Source organism: Dipodomys spectabilis, unplaced genomic scaffold, assembly GCF_019054845.1.
Source record: "Dipodomys spectabilis isolate Male_0828 unplaced genomic scaffold, ASM1905484v1 ptg000174l, whole genome shotgun sequence".
NCBI lineage: Eukaryota > Metazoa > Chordata > Mammalia > Rodentia > Heteromyidae > Dipodomys > Dipodomys spectabilis.
Window position 1 is genome coordinate 6723687 of NW_024870851.1, and position 24671 is coordinate 6748357.

Genomic DNA, 24671 nt, shown 5'->3' on the forward strand with positions numbered 1-24671 from the left:
CACACACACACACACACAGACATACACATACACATACACACATGCACAGAGAGAGAGAGAAAGAGAGAGAGAGAGAAACACCCTACCGATTAAATACATTTTAATGGTTTATAAGGAACACAAGTATAGTCAGGAGGAACCTAGAAGGTACTACCAAAGAAATGGTGATTCCAAACAAATGTGTTGAAAAACAACAACAAATAGAAGGTAAGGGGAGGGTGTGCTATAGAGTTGGATGTTGGAATAGTTTTACTTCTCCTAGTTGAAGGAGAAATGGGTTTATGAAATGTTCATGTTTAATCAATCTACCCCCATCACCTTAGTCTATAGTTGGGATAAGGTTTTATTGAACCCAAAGAGATCTTCAGTACATGTACAAAACACAGATAATCTATTTGTACTCATAAACTCTCAAAAAACTCTCCATAAGATACTAGAAGTTCCTTTCAGTCCACGTTTTTCTTCAGTGGGTTGAAAAGCTCACAGCATATCTACCAATCCAGCTGGGCAGGATAAATACCTCATGGCATAATTCAGCAGAGCCTACTGGCTTAGGGCAGTATCTGAAAACAGTATGAGGAGGTCTTCCTGGGGTAGGAATAGATGTAGTCTGTGTAATTAGGTATGAAAAAAGCCATAAGTGAAATACATAAAGATGAAATGACTTTAGAAGAGGAGGGTCCAGTCTGGTAGCAGCTGCCATGTGTGAATCATTACCTGTGCAGTGAAAGCTGCTCATAATGCTCATAGCACGCTGGGAAGGAATACCAAGTACGGTGTGCTCACAGTGCTCAGAGCATGCTGGGAAAGAATACTAATTTTCAGTGTTCTGGCTTTAGTGAGAGTGTGGTGAGAATGTGACCAGAGGAATTCCAGGGGACAGGTGAAGAACAAGTGTTGGCGAGAGCTGATGATTAAGGCTGTGTATGCAGAGAAGGCCTGAAGGTGTTGTATTAGAAAACTTCATGCTCTGAAGGGCTTTCCACCAGAGGTGGGAGGGGACACTCAGTCTGTGTTCATGATAAGAGAAAACACTTGCAGATATCGGAGACTCCCTTGAAGCTATTAACCCTGCACCCAGGACACAGAGACATGTACACACACACACACACACACACACACACACACACACACACACACACAACACACACATTCTTCCATGCACCCTGCAACATAGACCTTACAAGTAGTTTTAGGAGTTTCTAAGCCAGATTAAGAATCCTTTGCTTAGAAGTTACAAAGACTCACGTGATATATATAAAATGAGGTTTTATAAAAGCCTGTTGTCAACACCTGGCACTGCTATTTAGAAAAAGATTTGCATTTAAAAGAATCTAAAAGGGCTATAAGAATTAAGGCAAGGCTGTTGGGGGGGGGGTGGGCGGTCAGTGGGGGAAGTTAATAATTCTGGTGATAGACACAATTTACTAAATGACCCCAACTTTACAATGGTCATTTTGATGACCCAACAGAAAAGTAAAAGTGTACTCATTCATTTCCCTACTTTTTATTATATATATATATATTTTTTATTGTGAAAATATTGCACAGAGGGATTACAGTTACATGACTAGGGTAATGAGTACATTTTGTATTGAGCATTGTTATCTCCTTCTTTGTTTTCCCCTACCATCACTTCCCTCCCCACCTCCCCAACTCCCCCTGACCCCCACACCCCACATTGTAACGTTTGCTTTCAACATAGTGTCCTGTACATCTCATCATCACAATGGGTCAACCTGCATCCCCATTTAAGCATTCGGCTATATCCCTTCCCCCTACTTTTTGTAATTCTCATTGCTTGGATTTCTCATTCAAAGCAACATTTCAATCTGACACGAATGCCTGTAATCCTGACAGTGAGAGAATCATGGTTCAAAGCCAGCCTGGGAAGAAAAGCTTTCCAGATCCTATATCAAAAATAACCAGCAAAAACAGGGCTAGAGATGCGACTCAAGTGATAGAATACCAGTTTAGCAATCTTGAAACCCTGTGCTAACCTCCAATACCTCCAACAGACAAACAAACTAACAAATCTACAATTTCTACATGAAAGAAAAGCCTACCAGTGGTACATTTGGAGTGGCTGGAGGTTCTTTTTGATTTTTTTCTTCTAGATCAAGGAATAGCCTTCAAGACAAAGATTGATAACACTGGACCTATTTTCTACAGGAAGAATTGTCAAATTCCATCAAAAATATGTCATCATTTTCTTTGAACAAAAAGCCTGCTAGACATCAAGGAGTCATAGAGAATCCCAGGTGTTTATATTTTCTATATTCTTTAGCTTTGCATACAGCTGATGGGAAGAAGTATTTAGGATGGATGGTGGATTTTAAACTTTAATATGTAGCAGAATCATCAACAAGACAGACACCAAAACATAGATAGCCTAAACTCATCCAGAGAGTTTCTGATTCATTGGGTCTAGGGTGTCACCCAGGTATATTTACTTCTAACAAGATCCCAAGAGATTCTGCTAGAGCTACCCTTTGTGAAAGCTGGCAAGGAACTCCCTGACATCCGATTGTAATGCCATGTTTCCTTCCTTAGGTCAAACTTCTATGGCTGCATCATATTCTGAGCAAGTAATTAAACAGGTGGAAGATCGTCTGTATCTTTGCCACATCCCACTCACCCTGTGCTGTGGAGAGTCTTAGTCAAAAATGCAACTCTCTCCTGGGAGAAAAGAAAGAAAATTGGTATACTCACCAGAGTGGAAATATTCCCAGCCGTGTGGTGATAAAAACCATGGCGAACATAATAAATAGGAGAGAACACATTTTCTGAAACTTGGCATAATTCGCCATTTTGGCAGCCTATAAAAGGTAGGAATATAACACATGAATGTAGTTAAACTGATAAGTGAAAAGCTTCCTTCAATATGCATGAGTCCCCTATAAGATACAGCTTACCAAATACATAAAATTGCTTGCTACTTTAAAATGTCATGCATCATGCACCAGTGTTTATAAATTACACATAAGTTGAGTGAAATGCAGCATTAACCATAAGTAGAATGTTGGGCTGTCACAGATTTAATAAAATATTCAGCAACTTGAGAAATTCAATTATATGCTTGGTTTCAGGAAAACAGACAGGCAAAGTAAAAAAACTTTTGCATTATGAATGATCTTAGCAAGCCAGAGACACCAAAACAGAAATCTGGCCTAACAAATCAAAATAGCAAGTGTTATATCAACCCTTAAACATTTTACAGAGTCCCAAATGCTGGGGTCACAAACTATAAAGAAAATACGCAGCTTTTCTGCAGCATTTTTTTCCTTTCTACTTTGGACTGCAGATTTGCTTTAAATAGGCTCAAGGAATATTTCTAGGAGACAGCTTCCTGGCTTAGTCTCATAAACTTAGAAATAAAGAAAGCATCAAGATCATGTTATTTCAGCTAATCCATTTTTCAAAGTTCCAAGTCACTTCCTAGATGAAAGTCACTAATATTCAGTACATCTCTAAGAAGTAGTTGCAAAATTTATGGCAGTGACTTAAGTGACCACGTTTACATTATATATGAGTCTAGGGAGAAAGCCACGCCCCTTTATCTGCTCTCACTTTTTCTTTCTTTCTTTTTTTTTTTTTGTCAGTCAAGGGGCTTGAACTCTGCCTGAGCGCTGTCCCTCACCTCTTCAGCACAAGGCTAGCACTCTACCAATTGAGCCATAGCACACCACCTCTGGTTTTCTGGTGGTTTACTGGAGATAAGAGTCTCATGGACTTTTCTGCCTGGGCTGGCTTTGAACTGTGATCCTCAGATCTCAGCCTCCTGAGTAGCTAGGATTATAGGCATGAGCCACTGGCATGCGGCTCTGCTCTTACTTTTTAAGATGGCTTTAAGAGTAGGAGAATTTTGCAGAATCTTGCTCAATTACTTCTTTTCACAATTTTACATGGAACTATAGTACCTTCTTCCACATACATAATGTTATTTCCTACTTGTTGAAAGTTAAGTTAACTGGGTCATACTGGAAAAGATTGCTGACAGAATTATCAAAAGTTGTGATTTAATGGTTTTAAGGAATGTACAAAACAATGGGATAAGTGTATTCCTAAGAAGAAATACCTTCAGAGTGGAAACCAGGATTATGGAATTTAATTTTTCATGGATACTTGGAGTGTAACCTCAAAAATTGTGATAAAAGAAAAATATGTCTGCCTTCTCTTGTATTAGGCAAACCAAATAATTCTTCTTTTATGTTTACTCATTAATATATAATATAGAAGCAGTCGCATTAACTTGTCAGAACTGGCCAAGCCATAGATACCATACTAAAGTGTCATTAATTGGATCTTTTCAAATCGTATTTATAATATCAAAGAAAATCCAGGTAGATAATAAAGAAAATTTGCTTGGACTTCTTGATTTCTGGATTATTATAATTTTTTCTTTTATGGATAAAAGTGGTAGATGATAATTCAACCAATATTTTATGAAGTACTGCCCTATAATCATCATGCCAGCAATTTCTACAGCAATTAAAGTTGGCTGAGTACATGACTGATTAATACATTGTATATTGCTGCATAAATTTTGACTTCTAGGTATATGTAAGATTTAATCAAATTGTAATTGATTTTCAAGAAACCTCCCTTCTACTATATATATTTCTTCTCTAAAAATATGTTGATCAGGGCTGGGAAGGTGGCTCAGTGGTAAAGTGCTTGCCTCACATGCATGAGGCCCTGGGTTCGATTCCTCAGCACCACATAAGCAGAAAAAGCCGGAAGTGGCACTGTGGCTCAAGTGGTAGGGCACTAGCCTTGAGCTGAAGAGCTGAGGGACAGTGCCAGGCCCAGAGTTCAGGCCCTGCGACTGACAAGATAAAAATAAAATAAATGTTGAACAGTTACTGAAACAAGGACACGGGATGGTCCATTGCAGCAATGATACCCACAAGACACTATGTTAGAAATGAACTTTAAATAAGTGGCTAAAGACTTAAAGAGAAACTTCTCTGAAGAAGAAAGAAGGATGGCCAATAGACACATGAAGAAATGCTCAACATCCCTAGCCATAAAAGAAATGCAAATCAAAACAACATTGAGATACCACCTCACTCCAGTTAGAATGGCAAAAATCAAGAACTCTAACAACAACAGATGCTGGAGGGGATGTGGACAGAAGGGAACCTTACTTCATTGTTGGTGGGAATGTAAACTTGTTCAACCACTTTGGAAAGCAGTATGGGGGTTCCTCAAAAGACTTCACATAGAGCTCCCCTATGATCCAGCAATCCCACTTTTGGGCATTTACCCAAATGTTTACAAACAAGACCACACTAAAGCTACCAGCATAACTATGTTTATTGCAGCATTATTTACCATAGCTAAGACCCAGATGCTCCTCAGTAGATGAATGGATCAAGAAAATGTGGTATATATACACAATGGAATTCTATGCCTCCATCAGAAAGAATGACATTGCCCCATTTGTTAGGAAATGGAAAAACTTGGAAAAAATTACACTAAGTGAAGTAAGCCAGGCCCAAAGAAACATAGGTCCCATGGTTTCCCTTATTTGTAATATCTAGTATATGTATGAGTCAAGCGGAAAAGGTCAGATAATGTGATGTCAGGAAAATGAACCCTTAGATATGTATTTTAATGTTTTTTTCTTTCATGCATGTGTTTCTAACGCATTTATAAGATTATCTCTTTGTTGCTTTGTATGTCCCTCCCCCACAGTATAACCCCTGCTTTCACTATATTTGATGTCAGTATAACTTGTGGAGGAGATGGGGAAAAACAAATCGTTTAAGGATACAGGTGGACCTGTTGCAACAATGAGAAGTACAAGTTGTCATGTGGAAAACGAGCTTTACAACATTGGTGGGGGGGGGAGGATTAGGTGGGGGGGTGAGGGGGAGGCTGGGAAGGGATGTGAAGGGGAAACAAAAGAGGAGGCTGCAATGCTTGATAAGAAATGTATGCATTATCCTGCCCATGTAATTGTAACCCCTCTGTACAGTATGTTCACAAAATAAAATAAAATGAAAAAAAAACCCCATAGCCTCAAAGTACTATCAGACTTATCTAGTCCATTAGTACTATTTTTCTGTTCTCTTTAGAGACCAGAGGTACATTAGTACTATTTTTCTGTTCTCTTTAGAGACCAGAGGTTTCTAATAAGATGCTGTGTATCTACTTTAAGCCTTAACTAATTGCTTTTATGAGTAGATTCAACTTTATAGACTTTCTGCTCATACTACAGTAGCAGGCCATTATTTGAGGATATTTCTATACTTACAATAACAATAAATGTTTTAAAGATTATAAAGCAGTAGGAAGATAGGAATAAAAACTTAGAATAGATTCTGAGACTCATTTCTATTAGAAATTTTGACTGGCTATACAAATTTCTTACTATAAAGTGAAAAAACTTTTGAGTGTGACACTTTTTGAGTGTAGTAAATTCTTTACAGTTTCTCTATATAATTTGCAATTCTACCTTTTTCATTATAAAAACACAAGGAATAGGGCTGGGAAGGTGGCTCAGTGGTAGAGTGCTTGCCTTGCATGCATGAGGCCCTGGGTTCGATTCCTCAGCACCACATAAGCAAAAAGAAAAAAGCCGGAAGTGGCGCTATGGCTCCAGTGGTAGAGCGCTAGCCTTGAGCTGAAGAGCTAAGGGACAGCGCCCAAAAAAAGGGACTGGACCCCCCCCCCCAAAAAAAACATAAAGAATATATATCTACACATATATTTATGCTATAAAAGCTATAAACTACTTAATTTTATTGAAATGTATAATTATAACAACAAAACTGGGTTATATATAATTTTCAGATAAATCAGCCTTTTTTACAATTCAAGAAACCATATTAAAATAACTTCTCATTGTAAAAAACATTAAGTGTACAATAGTAAAGGTTCTCATTCTTCTATTAATAAAGCATCCTAGCATGGTTAACTTTTCTTGTGTAAAAGTTTATATATTAATTGAAGGTCTTATTTTTATTAATTTAACCAAAAAATAAATATTACTCAGTTTCAAAGCACCATCTTGCATAATAACATTGAAGAATACATGATTGCAAGCATTTCAAGAGTCCTTGATTTCTTACTCTTAAAGATGAAGGAAATATTTACCTCTAGAAGAGCATCAGCTGAGTCATGAAGACAGAGGACCAGGGTTCCTACTCGGGCCATATTGTTGACATATGAAAAGGTAATCAAGAAAATAGTTACAAGGTGGTGCAGGAACATAATGCCAAAGTCCTTGAGGGAGGAAAAAACACAACCAAGTTAGGGCTTAGCAACATACAGTATTGCCATCCATCCAGTCAACCTTCAAACCAACACCCTCTGAGAACCTCCATAAGTCTAGCATGTAGGATACTAAATTGAGCAAGACCTAATTCCTGACTTTGGGGAGTGGAAGAGGCCAGTGTCCAAGGAGAAAGCAAATAATACACACACAAAGCTACACTAAGAATGATATTTTGTTCTAAGCAAACAATTTTTGAAGCTATAGGAGATAAATTGTCACAGACTTTCATGCAAAATAGAACACTACTTGGATGCTAACTTTGCTTCGTGGCTTCGATAACTGTCCCTTAAAGGTTGAAGTTTAAAGCCTTAGATCCTGACCCCGAGTCTTTTCAAAGGTGGTAGAACACTTTAAGAGATGGGGCCTAGTGAGAGGAAGTTAGGCTAGGGCGTCTGTTACTGAAGTGGATATTGGGACCTCTCCATATCTTCCTTTTTCCTTCTTCCTCTGCTGCTTCTTCCTCTGCTGCTTCTTCTTCCTCCTCCTCCTCCTCCTCCTCCTCCTCCTCCTCCTTCCTCTTCTTCCTCTTCCTCTTCTTCCTCTTCTTCCTCCTCTTCTTCTTCTTCCTTCTTCTTCTTCTTCTTCTTCTTCTTCTTCTTCTTCTTCTTCTTCTTCTTCTTCTTCTTCTTCTTCTTCTTCTTCTTCTTCTTCTTCTTCTTCTTCTTCTTCTTCTTCTTCTTCTTCTTCTTCTTCTTCTCCTTCCTCTTCTTCTCCTTCCTCTTCTTCTCCTTCCTCTTCTTCTCCTTCCCTTTCTTCTCCTTCTTCTTCTCCTTCCCTTTCTTCTCCTTCTCCTTCTCCTTCTCCTTCTCCTTCTCCTTCTCCTCCTTCTCCTTCTCCTTCTCCTTCTCCTTCTCCTTCTCCTTCTCCTTCTTCTCCTCCTCCTCCTCCTCCTCCTCCTCCTCCTCCTCCTCCTCCTCCTCCTCCTCCTCCTCCTCCTCCTCCTCCTCCTCCTCCTCCTCCTCCTCCTCCTCCTCCTCCTCCTCCTCCTCCTCCTCCTGCTTCTTCTGCTCCTTCTGCTTCTGCTTCTGCTTCTGCTTCTGCTTCTTGTTTGTCAGTCATGGGGCTTGACCTCTGGGCCTGGGCGCTCTTCAACCTAAGGTTAGCTCTCTATCACACTTTGAGCAACAGGGCCACTTCCAGTTTTCTGGTGCTTTATGGGAAATGAGTCTCATGGACTTTCCTGCCTGGGCTGGCTTTGAACCATGATCCTCAGATCTCAGCCTCCTAAGTGGCTAGGATTACAGGTGTGAGCCACCGGCACCCGCCATATCTTTATTTCTTTTGGTTCCAATCTGTCTTGAGGTAAGCAACTTCCTCTACCATGTGCTCCAAATCCAATGCGTTGGCTTGCTACAGGTCCAAAAGCCATGGACTGAAACCATATGATCAAATGTATAAATTGATTTATCACAGGTATTTTTGTCACAGTAACAGAAAGCTAACACAAACTGTAAGAATACTTTTTGGAGCTGGGGTATGGCTGAGTGATAGAGTGCTTGCTTAGCATTTGTAAGGATTTGCATTTGATTCAAAGCCCCATACATACAAAGAAAAAAAGTCTTTGAGGCAACAATGCAAATCCAGTTCTTGGCCAGCCTGTGACTACAGCTTCTAAAGCTATTTGTTGTTGTTTTTGACCAACATGTGGCTTCTCTTAAGAGACGGCCAGCAATGGTGGGAGGAAAAGAACATCATATGATTTTCAGGCACGGTTGTGTGCTGGCTGTGGAAAGCCGGAGAAGCCAAATCATAACGTTTAAAGTAGTGCTACGGTGGTGTGAAAGAGGCCCTTTCCTCCTAAATGTATGTGTTAAAATTAACCATGCTTACAGTGTTAAAGGGTGGGGCTTTGGGGGTGTGATTAGGTCATGAGGCCTGACCCCTCTTGAATGGGATTAGTTGCTCTATTAAAGAGGCTCCTTCTTTCCTATGGGGGCACAGCTAGACGATGCCATTTGTAAAGAGGAAATGGGCCTTCATCAGACTTTAAAACTGGAAGACATAAACTGCTGCTGCTCCTCACCTGGTTCTTACTCTGACATTTTGTTTTTGAAGCCTAAATATTGACAGACGTAGTGGTTTGTTTGTTTGTTTCCTCATCTCATGGATTTCTTGAGCTGGGCCTCTCCTCATTATCTATACTTTCTCCATAGTAATTTTAAACAATATCTGGCAGGAGTAATAGTAAATCAACCATTTTTATTTTGGGCAGCTTCAAGAAAGCTACTGCTTGGCCCAAGTGAAAAGATGATCTTTCTTTAATATTATTTATTTCTTTACCATCTAGACATGGTTTGATGTTAGAAACAGCGTCTTGGCCTGATTTTTTCTAATCTGTATTTCTTCCACAGTAAACTGAATTTCAGTGGAACTTAAGGGCAAAGGTTGATGCTCTTCCTAAAACCTTTTGAGAAAGAAGAATACTTCCCTCTAGATCATTCATCAAGAAAGATACATTATCAAAAAGAAAATGTATCCTGAGAACCTGACCTATGAGCAAATCATGATTAGGAAAAACAAGGCTAAATGTAGGCTTAACCTGGTAGAACTCTTATTAAATTTCTATCCTTGGGAGTTAAGATCCATGTGGCCATTTATTTACTAAAAAATATTTATTGAGCATTTACTGCATCCTAAGCTTTGGAGATAAATAAGTAAACAAAATGGACACAGACTTCTGTCCTTTGTGGAGGTCATATGTTCTAGTTCTTGTTGTTATGTTATTGAACTTAATAAATAAATCCTCTTTTATGCTATAGGGGACAGGTAATCATGTTAAGGGGATGGTAGGGAGTTCTGGCTGCTAGAAGAAATAGACAGTGGTGGTAAGTAATAGGGTCAGAGCAGACCTCTTAGAAGGAGACTAGCCACAGAGATGGATAGGTATCATAATATTCCCTGGAGAGAAAGCAAAGCTGACTCCCTTCCGCCTTCCCTCCTTCCCTCCATTCTCCTATTCTGATGTTCAAAAAACAGCAGGGGGTTTAGGAAACAGGAGTAGAGAGAGAGAAGAGTGAATGTTAGAGGATAACCTTATGGAATTTTTTCCCACTAGTTTCTACCTGTTAAAATTATTTTTAAAAAGATGTTTTAACTCTGGTAATAGAAGGTAATAACTCTACTATTTAATCTCTACTATACAGATACTCCTCAAGATGAATTAGAATTAAAAGGTGAAGAGTCAAATTATTTCTGGATTTTTTTTTTTTTTGGGTCCGGTCGTGGGGCCTGAACTCTGGGCCTGGGCGCTGTCCCTCAGCTCTTCAGCTCAAGGCTAGCACTCTACCACTTGAGCCACAGTGCCACTTTTTCTGCTTATGTGGTGCTGAGGAATCGAACCCAGGCCCTCAAGCATGCAAGGCAAGCACTCTACCACTGAGCCACCTTCCCAGCCCCTATTTCTGGAATTTTAAAAATGGTTTCATTTACTACATTAGAGTATCTACGACACACTCACATTGAGACAGAATAGAGAGATGAGGATAGGGAAATTTTTTTAAAACCAAACATCAAAAGGGTAGGTGGGATCCTTTGAGTGGATCTCAAGACTGGTGATTTTTGGGTAGAAAATGGGAAGCCGAGGGGCCCTCATGCATGGTAAGGTGACCACCGTCAGCCCTATACGGCAGGAGGACCTTCCTTTGGTTCTATTCTCCAGTTTTCCCCAAGAACAAGTTTGGGCAACAATGCTCAGGTTGACAGATGCTCAGCCAAGCTACTTTGATTCCATGAATTACATTGGCACCAACAACTAAGTCAAGTTCAGTGGTTAGCTCTTTATAGATTTAAGTTACTCTCTTATACACAGGGAACCTGGAGGTCCCATATGTCTCTTCTTTGCTAAGCTGCCATGTTTTCTCCTGCTGTAGCCAGTGTGGTCCCATGACTTCTATTCTTGTCTCTGATTTGCCAGGTGGAGGGGCCATTTTCTTGTTGGCCCCCACTTACCTATCCTGGCCCTATAGCTGCCTTTATCCCAACTCAGAGAAGTATAGATTTCAAATTTCTCTTTCCTATTCTAATTCAATTAAGTACTTTTGGTTAGTTTGTCTGGGTTCAGACAATTTCCATTTTTTAAAAAAGACAAAGGACAGGAAAGCCAGCATCTTACAGATATGCCTAGACTTAGGAAGACTATGTGCATCTTACGTAGTTGATGGACAAGCCTGGCGGACTTATTGCATGAAAACCAACTTGCAATCCAGGCTCCAACTCATTAATTTCATAATTTTGACTGAAGGCATCAATATCCTCATCTGTACAATTAAGAGGTTGGATTAGGTTATTTTAGAGCAGTCATTTCTGTAATTCTAGGCTTGGTAATGACAATGATTAAGCTCTATTTGAAGTCATTAATCTAATTTCATGCCTGTATTAATTAGAAAGGGAGAGTAATGCACTCACACAGCAATATGCACACACCTTCTAGAAGCTCAGAAGCCTTTGCTGTTACTATTGTTGGAAGTTTAAAAACTCAGATTCAGGGGTGGGGGCTGGGGGGAGGATGGGATGGGAAGGGGAAACAAAGGAAGAGGCAACAATGCTTGATAAGAAATGTACTTACTATCTTGCCCATGTAATTGTAACCCCTCTGTACAATATTTTCACAATTAAAAAAACTCAGATTCAACACTTTTAATTATCTAAATAATTTTGTCTACACTTTGGTGAATATGCTTGGGGTTCATTTTCTCTCCTGGAAAGGGCTTCTCATTTATAGATAACTATATTTACTGAGGTAAATAGTATGCTAGTTTCCTACATGAGGTCAGATCATTTTTTAAGTTAAATGCAATAGTTTCTCCTCCTTTCCAGTCTCCAAACTAGTCATGTTGCACTGACAGTGAATACCACTATTGGAAATATTACTGACAGTGAATACCACTATTGGAAATATTACCTGCCTTGCACAAATCAATTCTAACTGACCACAGCCAAACTGAGCATTGTGTTCTCTCTCTGACACACACACACACACACACACACACACACACACACACACACACACACACACACACACACACACACACACCTGTTGACCCTTCTTCTACCCCTTTTTCCACCAAGGGATATCAGTTTTCAGCTGTGGTTCCTGCTGGGCCACAGAAATGATGGTTATTGACTGTCCTCTGAGTCTAATGAGTAATTACTCATAGGTAGCACCTAAGTGTGTTAGCTAGTTCTGAAATTCTGAGAGTCTTTGTAGTATCTAGGAGTGCCTTCAATTTTTAAAAGTAGCTAGTCTAAATGCCCCAAGCAGATAATAAGAATGGCACTGGTAACATTTTCCACTGGAACGTGAAATTTATTCTCTCCAGGCCATTGTTTAGGAGACTCTATCACCTAGATACAATGTTCTATAGACAGAAGCTACTTCAAGACAATGGCTCAATTAAAGTGCAGCTAACCTGTTAACTCATATTCTACTATGTTTCTGAAACATAACTAGATTAAAATATACAGTGCTTTACTTCAATAGTCCAGTGTGTTTGTATTTGCCTCTGTGTTATGTGCACATTTTCAAGACTAGATAGCCATGTTTCTGACCAGGAAAATCCTCCCCACATCTCTGATTCTTCAGGTCTGAATGATTGGTATTCTTTATTTCATTTTTAAAAATGAATTAATACAAATTGATTAAAACATTTATGGAGGATTAGGATTGCTTTATAATCAAGTTTCCTAATTCATATCTAACATAAATGTCAATAACAATGCCCTTGAATGTATGAAGGCTCCTTTTTTTTAAAAAAAAAAAAAAAAAAAACAACTAGCCTTGTTTTTCAGATTTCTGCATATAAATTCTCTGGTTCTAGGAAACATTTGCTTTATTACTGTGGAGTTCAGGGTTATATCCAGAGCAAGAGACTGATTTTCTTTCTAGCTATATCTTCATAAGTACGAACAAAGCAGGAAGAATGGATTTTTGTCTTTTATATTTCTGCGGCAAAAGCATCAGACACAATTAAATACCTTCCATGAAAGCCATGCAGTCACAATTTTCTGTGTTATGCACATCCTTTCACCCAGCACACTTCTTAGAATAGGCATTGAAAGGATTCAAATAACAGTTCTTACACAAATTGTCCATTTAGATTTTATCAATGTAGGGTGGAAAAAACCCTCCATGCTCCTATTTGTAACTGCCAAAAGTAATCAAGGCACAGACTTTCTAAATACTAGAGATCATATTTAAGGAATCTAGAACAGTTCTATTCTGTTTGATTTCCATGTCAGCCACTAATGGGTTCAGGTAAAATTATAGCTACCCAAATTCTGTCCCCAACTATTAATTTATAACTAGCATTTTAAACTCAGTTCTCTGAGGGGACTTTTTTTTACATTAAAGATATTAACATGAAACCAAACAGATGTACTACTCATGAAGATGTAAATTAAAGGTGCCATGGGAGACAACTTCACTGTAAAGAGTCTTTGAAATGAGGCTCTATCTTCTGGAGGTAGTTTCCAAATTCATCTGGAAACACATGCCTTTATGAAAACAAAATCCACTCATTTTTTCCTTAAAAAAGACATATTTATACCACAAACAAGAATGTCCTTTATATTTTCATAGCTGGATAAAGTATTATTTTGCACACTCTCTTCTGGGAATTATCTTTGCAGCTGAGTAAAGAACACTAGGGAGCTCCTCATAAAAGGAACCAGAGGGCTGGGAAGGTGGCTCAGTGGTAAAGCGCTTGCCTTGCATGCTCAAGGCCCTGGGTTCGATTCCTCAGCACCACATAAGCAAAAAGAAAAAAGCCAGAAGTGGCGCTGTGGCTCAAGTGGTAGAGTGCTAGCCTTGAGCTGAAGAGCTGAGGGACAGTGCCCAGGCCCAGAGTTCAGGGCCCACGACTGGACCCCCCAAAAAAAATAAAAATAAAAAAAGGAACCAGAGCTATGAGATCTTAATTGAAGGCTGATTTAGATGTTCACTGATGGTGAAGACTATGAGACCTTACTAAAGCAAGAGGCAAAGAAGAGATGTAAATGGCATGTGTAGATTTTCCTGAATTTATTGGTAATTAATAAACTTACAGTCTAACTCATGTGACTAGACATTAGGAACTTAAGGACAGATCACTCAAAAAGGTCTTTAAGCTCTCTAGGAAACAAAAGGTCAGCATCACATTTTAGCGCTGGCTTTCTCCCTTCCCTTTCTCTGTCTCACAGTCTTTCTCTCTGCATCTGCCTTCCCCTCTGCTCCTCCTTGCACCATTTCTACTCTTTAAGACTTATAAGTTATTTTGTTTCAGAATTGAAATAGGCTAAGGTCAGATCTGTGTTGGTAAATAAAGTTTTATCGGAACACTCTTAAGCCTGTTCGTTCAGCTTTTGTCTATGGCAGCTTTCTTGCTACAGAGTCAGCATTGAGTAATGGCAACACAGCCTGTAAGCCCCACAAGTTTAAAATATTACCTGTCCTTTGCAGAAAAACGTTATAACTCCTGTTTCAGAGTCAATCACAGAATGGGAATTGTAATCATGTAATCTGAGAGTCAGTGATTGCATTGCTACGGTAAACTTCAGCGTATGTTCTTCTGACAAAGGATGTGTAGGAGATATCTCACTGACATTCTGAAGTATGCCATTAAGTATTGCCTTTGAAATTCAAATAAACTATAAATAAAGAGTTCTAAAAGAAACCCCCATCAGAAGTCTCAAGCTCCGTTATAACTACAAGGCCCCCACCTTTTTCTCCTCCAGCTCCAAAAGGAAAAAAAGCTGCTTTGTTTCAGCATGACTTTTCTCTGCTACTAGAGGCACCATTACTTTATGGCTTCTGGAAACACAGAAATGAAATGGGGATCTGCAGTGTAAGCAGAGTTTACCCAATTTTTCTCCTGTGCCACATTTATGGTCCTGCCACCAGATCGGGAACTCATAATCTTGTCTACAGTGAATTATTTAGTTAATATTTAATCTCTAATTGATTTTATTACTGTGGAAAAGGAGACAATAGCATTTTATTTGTGCAATAGAAAACAATATGATAGTGTTCACAATCACTTTGGTTGGGCCTGGCCAGAATGTGGTGCTTGATTTGTGATACCCTTGAGTCACCCTTCATGGTTTCCTTCCTCTACCCAGCAAAAGTGCATGAGTGACTCTGCATGAGTTTCAATAATACATAGCTGCTGCTTCTGAATTTTAGATCCTCAGAAGTTTTATATCACTACCTGGCTTATCCAGTCACAAGTGCCTGGACCTGTAGGTCTTTGTATGGCCCTTTGGGGTTTGGTTTAAATTACCCTTGGCCCAGCTGCAATAGTCTGCATAGCTTGTAGTGTGTTTGTGTGTATGTAGGAGTGTGTGTGTGTGTGTGTGTGTGTGTGTGTGTGTGTGTGTGTTGGGGGGGGTAATTTCTGAGATGTATAGAATGTTTAAAGTGATACATGGGTTAACAGACGAAAGTCCCATTTTCTGGCAATACTATATGACATCAAGACCACCCATTTGGAATTTCACTCATCCATTAGAATGCATGATATTATATCATTTGCAAAGAAAGCAATGGACCTGGAAAAATTATGTTAAGTAAAGTAAATCAGGCCCAGAGAGACAAAAATGCCTTATTTCTCTCATATGTAGAAGCTAAAACTAGTTTGTAAATGTACAAATAAACATATATGGGGTTGTATGTAAATGTACAGAAATGTATTAACTGAAGTATATTTGCAGGAGAAAATTCAAACAGTATAATTCCTTAGATAAACTAACTCACTGTCCAACAAAATGAGTATCAGAAAACTAGCACTTGGAGGGTGTATGTCAGGGGAGGTCAAGGGGAAGGGAGTAGATAAACGAAGAGGGGCAGGGGAGCAGAGTCATTCTATTCAATGTATCTTACAAAATGAAGAAAATTGAGGGGAGGGGTTGGGCTGGGAGGGATGGTGGAGAATGATGAAAGAGGTTACATTAATCAAGATGCATTGCCCCCATAACACGATTAATTGAATGGTAACTCCTTTGTACAACTACTTAAAACAATACAAATATAAGTATAACTTTTTTTTTTTTTTTAGTTTTAAAAGAATGCCTATTTGAGTTGAAAGCATACAGAGTGACCATAAGGGGGCAGACTGACTCAATTAAAACCAGTACTACCACAGGACTCCAAAGCCCTTGCTGAAGGTGCTGACAATGGGCAATCAGAACTCAATTTTTGTGCTTTAGATAGAAGATCAAGAAAATCTTAACTAGGTCAGCCAGGTTGGGATGGTGATATGAGCTGTCAGAAAGACTTCAGGAGAGGTCATTATCTCCATCTGCTTTATTGTCCCTCCTCAAACACCAGAAGGCTAGATGTAGATTTCACTAGAAGTTACCTCTTATCTTCCTGCAGACCTCTAGTCATGCAGGTTTTACTGGCTTAAATGCTCTCAATCATTCTTGACTGCCTGGCAAACTCCTCCCCATTGCCCTTTCTAGTTTGCCTACTGATTTTCATGTGCCAAAGACTCCATCTGTCACTGAGATAGAAAGCAAGTACAACTTTCAATTCCATTTTGTATGGAGACTGAGGCTACAGAGGTGTTGTATAAATACCCTGGCCACAGGCTATAGTAAGATCTGTGCGCAGGCTGTGGCTGTAAGCTCAGGTTCTCAACCACCTTAATTGGCCTCTTAGAAACAAGGACATGAGGGAAGACACTATGAGGAGGACTTAGAGAGAACATTTGGAAAGCATACGGAAACCAACCATGGCTTTGAGCTAGGAGGGCTCCCTGGTAATAGGAGGCTGAAGGAAAGAAGAAGAATGGATTTGTTGGAATTAATGAAGAGAAAAACTCCAGGAATTTCTGCTTTCAGGGAGATAGTTACAGGGATAGGCGAAGATTTCTCAGAAGAAGCTGAACTTTCCAATTTAAGATAGAATATCCCAAAGACCAGAGGCACCTCACAGAACAGTGGATATCCCTAAATTGAAGGACCAGAGAGCCCCGGACCTATATCAGTGACTAAGGGCTCTGCCATGTTGCATTGCTTCAAAGCTACATGACATCCTCCTGTACTACAAACGTCAGCAAGCAGCTAGGCATGTGACAGCTGCAGGATGGCCCTGGGAGTGATCATATGACTGAGATCGTCAGATGCTTCGGAGAGTTTTGTGTTTGAAAAGGCACATGATGGTGGATTGCTAGAGTAAGCCAGTCATTAGGGCAGCCTTAGATTTAACCCCACAAATTGCAGACAATCCCTTTCTCCACTCCCCACCCACAGCACTGGAGTGAGATGCATTCTATCACAGATGATGGCTTATTAACATGCTCTGGCATCTGTGAGAGAGAGGGTGAACGATGCACAGCCTGTGTTGACAAGCACTAGCCATGAGGTTACAGAGGAAGTTCTGTATCCTTCTCTGCCTCTCTCCTAGTGGACAGAGGTCACCTTGGTGTGGACTAGCTTTCCAAGTTGAGGTCTGAGGGAGTTGTGTTTGTAGAGAAGAGTGCTAATCTAACTTGCAGTTCTTACACATTTGGGTCTGGGGATCCCTTTATTCTTCAAAATCATTGAAGGTGCCAAAAAGTGTTTATGTGGATTTTTTACTATCAGTATTTACTACATTCAATGGTTATACTGAGAAATGAAAATATTACTTTAAAGAACAAATTTCACTATATCAACAAGTTTGGGGGGGGGGGGATCAGTGCTGGCGCTTGAACTCAGGACCTGGGTGCTATCCCTGAGCTCTTCAGCGCAATGCAAGCACTCTACCATTTGAGCCACAGCACCACTTCTAGTTTTCTGGTGGTTAATTGGACATAAGAGTTTCATGGACTTTTCTTGGCCGGGCTGGCTTTGAGCCATGATCCTCAGATATCAGCCTCCTGGGTAGCTAGGATTACAGGCGTGAACCACCAGTGCCTGGCTCAACAAATATTTTTATGAAGAGTAACTATGTTTTCCAAAATGACAGTGGAAATGGCACTGTTTCATGTTATTGTGAATGTCTTTGATGTCTGGCTTAATACAAAAGAATTGAATACTTGGAAGTGGTGCGTGCGGTGGCTCAAGTGGTAGAGCGCTCGTCTTGAGCTGAAGAGCACAAAGACAGTGCCCAAGCCCAGAGTTCAAGCCCCACGACAAAAATAAAAGAAAAAAAAAGAATTGAATACTAGGGGCCAGGCATATTTTCTTGCACCTGTAATCACAGGTGCAATCCTATTTGTAATCCACGTGGGTGGAAGAAATCAGGAGGATCATGGTTTGAGACCAGTATGAGCAAAATGTTGTGAAAATCCATTTTGACAAATGTATTGGGTACAGTAAAGGTCATACTTGTAATGCCAGCTATGTGGGAGATCTAAGTAGAAGGATCACTGTCCATGGGCAAAAAGCTAGATCCAATCTGAAAAAGAATAAAACAGGAAGAGCTAAAGTGCTTGGCTAAAGCAAGCACAGAGCCCTAATTTCAAAACCTATGAATGTGAAAAAATAAAGTTGGATTGTTACCACTAGTTATACATTTAATCTGTTGTCAGGTGTTGTTTCGACAACAAAGCACTTGACAAGAATGCACCATCACACAAATACATAGTTGGAAAAGCATATTAATAGCTAAATAATTGCTTTCTGAGTAGTTATGTTACTTCTTTTCGGTACACAAAATGTGGTAAGTTAGATATTCTCAAAGGTGAGTGCACTGTGGGATCTAGAATCACATCATATCACTTCCTATTCTGTTACAGCAGTCCATGGTGTAGCTTGCTCCTGGAACGCATCTTTCACCCATGATTTTATAATAGAATGTTCCGGTCATTTGGAAAATACTGGTTCACTGTGACCAAAGTCACAAGGCGGGATCACATAGTTTTCTAGCCCTTCCTCCAAGTCAAAGTAGGGGTCCATGGAGAAAAAGCAACTTGTAATTAGTATATGTCTTGGATAGTCCTAGCAGAGGATCACAATAGCTCATTAGCTAGGTACATATGACCATATAAAATGATGCTAATTGAAATGAACACCAAGATATGGAAACGAGGATTTTTTGTTTTCTAATTTTGTTTTTGTTTTAATGTGCTGTGTGAAGTTATTTCTCTTTTCTTTCACCTTTTTTTCTCCTTTTGGTTTATCTCCTATTGTCACTGTTTGTTGATTTTGGTACCCTGTGTCTTGTGTATATGTTTATGTGATTTGGGGAACAGAAGAGGAATCACAAAATACTGAGACAAAGGACAAAGGGTGAACCAATGCAACAGGGATACTCACAAGACACCATGTTGGAAATGAACTTTACAATTTGGGGAGGGAGGATTCGGGGAAAAGGGAAGGAAAGTTAGGAGAAAAACAAGGCAAGGGGTAACAATATTCAACAAGAAGTGTACTTATTACCTTACTTATGTAACTGTCACCCCTCTGTACATCACCTTAAAAAAGTCTTTAAAAAGTAACTATTTGCATTCACTGGACAAAGAACTACAAATGTGTGATTTTTCTTGAGCCACTAATATGTCCTGTGGTATAGTGTTTCTTTGTGCCTACTCCCCTATTTCTTCACATACAGAACATTTGCAATGTGCACACAGAAGGATGCGAAGGGATGGGAAGGGGAAACAAAGGAGGACGCTACAATGTTTGATAAGAAATGTATTCATTATTTTGCCCATGTAATTGCAACCCCTCTGTACAGTATTTTCACAATAAAAAAAGACTAGAGTCTAACATTTTATCATGCAGGGTTAGCTTCACACCATAATATTCTTCCCTATGACTGCCATATACCTGGGACTACAGATATGAACCATTTACAACAGGTATATTTGTTGAGATGAGGGTCTCACTATTTGCTAGCCTTCAATCTTGGTCCTCCTGATCTCTGCCTCCCAGGTAGCTGGAATGATTATGAAGAGGAGCTAACTTAATTAGTTCAGTCCTTGAGTTTCCTTAGTAAGGAGACTAAATGATCTGAGGATAGTGGGTCAAAGCCAGCCCAGGCAAGAAAGTCCATGAAACTCTTATATCTAATTAACTTCCAAAAAGCCAGAAGTAGAGTTGTTGTTCAAGCCGCACAATCCTATCATGAGTGAAAAAGCTAAGGGACAGCCCCTAGGCCCTGAATTCAAGCTCCAGAATGGGGCATGCACACAGCACACGTACGCGCACACACACACCACCACCACCACCACCACCACCACCACCACCACCACACCACATAACACTCAAGTGTGTTAGTTTTTACTTTTATTCAACCAAATTTTGGTCATTGGGTGCCAGGTACTGCATAGGCTGTGTAGGTTCCTTCACTTCACTCTGTGCCATTCCTGTGACCTCATTAAGAAGATTAAAGCGCTAAAGATAAAGCCCTAAAGGCAAGATGTGCACCAGGGCTGGGCTCCAAAAGGTGCTAACTACTCAAAGTAGTAGATGCTGGCTATGCTCTACAAAAAGTTACCAGAGAGTAAGCATAAGAGTAATCCTGTCCACAGGATTCTTGCTATACAGAACCATCTTGCTTCCTTCCCCCTCTGAGGTAAAAGAAACCATACATGATGGAACATTTTTTTCCCTCTCAGGTTAAAACCAAGAGAGGAACAAATTGATTCCATCAGCAGGCCCTGGGCCTCTGCCAAGGATGCTTCCCTGGATATAAGCTGGGCCCAATCCTGGGCTGAGGGCCCAGGCCTTAGAGCCAGACAGCAGCGTGGTTAAAGGGACACAAGGTTTGGATGTAAGCAAGCTGTTCTGAGCTCAACATAGCAGTATTTATGAGCTTCCCTTGGAAAATGAAAATGCACAGGAGAAATGTTCATCACCAATATGTGCCAAAGAACAGAGTTGTAAAAGACAGAAAGCCTTGGGGGGGGAAAAAAAGCTGTTGCCAAAAGTGTTGAGTACTAAGAATATGCCTGGTTTAAGATGATATCTTAATTATTTTTTAATTAAAAAAGAGGAAGACGAGATGAAGGGGTAAGGCAAAGAAATTAGAAGAAATTCTAAAAAACATTTTACATATTTTGTAAAATTTATTATAAGTCCAATATATACATATTGGCCAGTCCTTCTGTTCTAGTAAGATTAATAATATTTCTCTTCACTAATCAAATAAGGACCAACTCTGGAAACAATTAAGAGGCAATGTGCTCTGTCAACACACAGAGAAGATAACATCTCTCTCATGGCAAACTATAGCTTCTTGGTGAAAACAGAAATTCTTCAACAGTGAAAAAGTAAAAGGGTTTGTGAATATGAAGGTAAATGAAAAAGATTCGTGAAACCATCCATAAAATTGATGTTTAAACCTCACTTGAGAGTTTGATATATGAGCTTGGATTTAGTGCTTATAAATCTTGGCCCCTGTTTGAAAATGGTTATTCCAGGTTACAGTCATTGAGTCCGGGAGCCAAAGAAGCATTTAATGACCCTTCTTTCCACGGGCTCATCAACAGCCTGTCTGCACAGGTTGCTTTCCACATTGCATGGCTGATGGTGATTTTCAAACATCTTGATCATTTCATGACTGAGAAGAAAGGTTGTTTTTAGAAGCTTTAGTTCATAGCTCCAGAATAGAAGGTAGCAGGTATATCTGGTAACTGGAATGTTCCATAAATTGTGTCTGATGGTAAGAAGAGCAGGTCCTCCAGGTGGGAGTGTAATGAGGACAGCACCATCAAGGGCCCTCTGGGAGGAGGGGAGAGCAGGAGCCAGAGTGTTCTAATGAGGTGGCTCGAGGGAAAGGCCTTCCTTATTACAAGCTGGGATAACTAAAAAGCAAGTCTGGTAGTGGCCACATAATCTATGCAAGAAAGCACAATAAGCTGGCTATGCTAGCAAAATACAAAAAGTACTTTACTAAAAGAGAAGCGTTGGACATCTAAAAGGAGTCATCAGAGTTGACTTGAAAATAGTCAAATTAACTTCCAAACATTGACAATACATATAGACAGTCCTAAGATATATAGGGTATAGTCCTACAAGTCTCAAGCTAAGTTGATCCTTCGTAAGTTTTCCTTGCTGATTGCAAATATGTCAAAATCACACAAAACAATATATTTCAGCCTTTGAATGCAATTCATCTAGGAAAATACTGAGATCACCGTCATAGGCTTTATAGCAATGAAGACTCGCGGAGCTCCACTGGCTCACTGAAAGGTGGGACACAAGTACAAGGAGAAAGCTCAAGCGAGTGGAGGGGCTTTGGTGCCTTTTTGAACAGCAATAACTTGCTAGGGTTAAACTTCTGGAAATAAAGGCTAAGTTTCTGGAAACGATGGATGAGAACTTCCAACCTTAATTAATCTCTTCGTCTCTGGATGGCACTCCTAATTCTTAATCAACAAAAGATGAACCAATGAAACGAGAAAGAACTGTCATGTCAACAGTGTGGTAGAAGCAGAGGTAGGCAGGAAGTGTGTGTATCACACCTGTGTATGAGTCACGGCGACCTTTGTCTGGCAAACACAAGCTCTAATTCATTCCCACATTCCTGGCCTTGATAACTCACACAGACTTCCTGGTATCCATTTTCTCAGGTTGAAGAAAGAGAAAGAATGTTCTACTCCTCTTGCTTTGTTCTGTAAGTATTATATATAAATGGATAAATGGACTCCTCCAGGATAAATGGAATCCTCCAAAAGAGTATAAAACATAAAAATGGGCCTATTATGGAACATGGTACATACAATATCAGCCGGTAAGATCTGTTGCTCATACTACTGCGGAGATCCATTTGGGATGTCTTTGCTGAAGAGTCTCTAAATGCTTCTAGAAGCTGCCCGAGTGTGTTTGGTGCAATCTATAAGGGAACTGATGAACTGTGGGTTACTGCAGAGTCATCCACTCTGCCTTTGCTAGACCTGACCGAGACTCTCCATTTTGTTTTGAAGATTGAGAGCATATACTATGGCCTGGCAGGCATAAATGTCAGGAGAGACTTGATTTTGCCAGTCCATGCAGGCCACTACTACTAGAAAGAGGAAGAGCATTCTTAGGAAGGGGGACTCAGATTGTAGGCTTCTAAATTCCTATGTGATTTTCAGCTGCCACTTGGATACAAATTTGCAATTTAGCAGATTAGTGATTCAACCAAGAATGAAATATTACAGTACTGTGCTCTACCATCATGTACAGTCCTGTCTACAAAGGAATTGAGACCATGTATTCATTCACACCTAAGCACACCAATCACTACCACAGCTGAGTGTGTTGATAGTCATGAGGGGGCAAAGAGGAACATATCCTGCTGCTATAGACTAAATGTTTGTATTCCTGTTGGACTCCTCAGCTCCGAAGTAATACCCTTTGCCTGCCTGAATAGAATTTGTTTCCTTATAAAGGAGGTCTCCAGAGAGACACATGTCCCTTCCACCATGAGAAGACCGAGTAAGGAGGTGCCATCTTAGAGACATTGAATCTTAGCACCATGATTTAGAACATCAGAAATGGATTTCTGTTGTTTGTAACTGACTCAGTCTATAATTATTTCTTAATATAGCCTGAGTAAACTAAGACATTTCTCCATTTCCTCCACAACTAGAGAAAGGGGAGGGGCAGGTTGCCATACTGTAAAGACACAATATGGTAAGTGTAAGATGCTCTCTTGAGCTAAACACAACGAGGCTTGTAGTAACACCCTTTGAGGGGATAAAATACAGTTTCAAAGAAGAGGTTACTTTAAGGCTAGGTCTGGTTTGTTGACAAGGGAGAAATAAGAACATAGTCTAGCTACAGGTTTTTGCATAGAACAAAGATGCACAAGAAAAATGAATATTTTTGGACAAAAGTGAGAAGATACTTCTAGTTAGCACTTGTGGGTGTTGGACGAGGGTATCAGACCTGGAGAAGAGATGCTATCGACAGTACTGAATATTACTTGAGGTAGTTTGGGATTTTTCTTGAAGACTTTAGAAACATTCTTTAGCAGGCAGATAAGAGTGATGATCAGTACACAGACCATTAGGAAGCTATTATAATAAGGCTGGGTGAATGCAGAGAAGACTCAGACTAAAGGTGCTGATGACATTAAGGAAGTGGGAAACACCCCAGCTTCCCTGACTGTTGTTAGAAGGATTATTGGAGAAAGAACAAAATAGGCTGATCATATATTCAGTTGGGAACATTTTTCATGTAAAATAAATGTAAGCAAATTTCTAATTAGAATTGTTGGAGTTGTTACGAAGTTTAAACAATATAACAACCAAAGAAAGAACACAATACTATTCCTGATGACTAGAAATGTGAAAGTGTGAACCTTCTAAAAAATCTGAAGCAGAAGAGAAACTTTTGAGATTTATTGGCACATGAATTATATATGGTTGGAAGTATGGTGAGGTATAAGTAAGCTCCATCATCCAGGGATTTATCATCCTGTAACTGGTGTCAGGAGCCCTGGTACACCAAAATATATAGTACCTCAGGCATTAAGATGGAGGCCAGTGAAGCA

The 24671-nt window shown here is 39.7% G+C and overlaps 1 protein-coding gene across 1 annotated transcript in view; it reads right to left on the minus strand.

Moving 5' to 3' along the window:
- Cers6 (ceramide synthase 6) overlaps positions 1-24671 on the minus strand; it is a 280429-nt gene that overhangs the window by 42191 nt on the left and 213567 nt on the right. Inside the window, exons 7-8 of the mRNA XM_042694134.1 lie at positions 7105-7233; positions 2713-2819 (exon numbers count right to left, since the gene is read on the minus strand). Of these exons, the coding sequence (XP_042550068.1) occupies positions 2713-2819; positions 7105-7233 (236 nt within the window). The remainder of the gene's footprint in view (positions 1-2712; positions 2820-7104; positions 7234-24671) is intronic.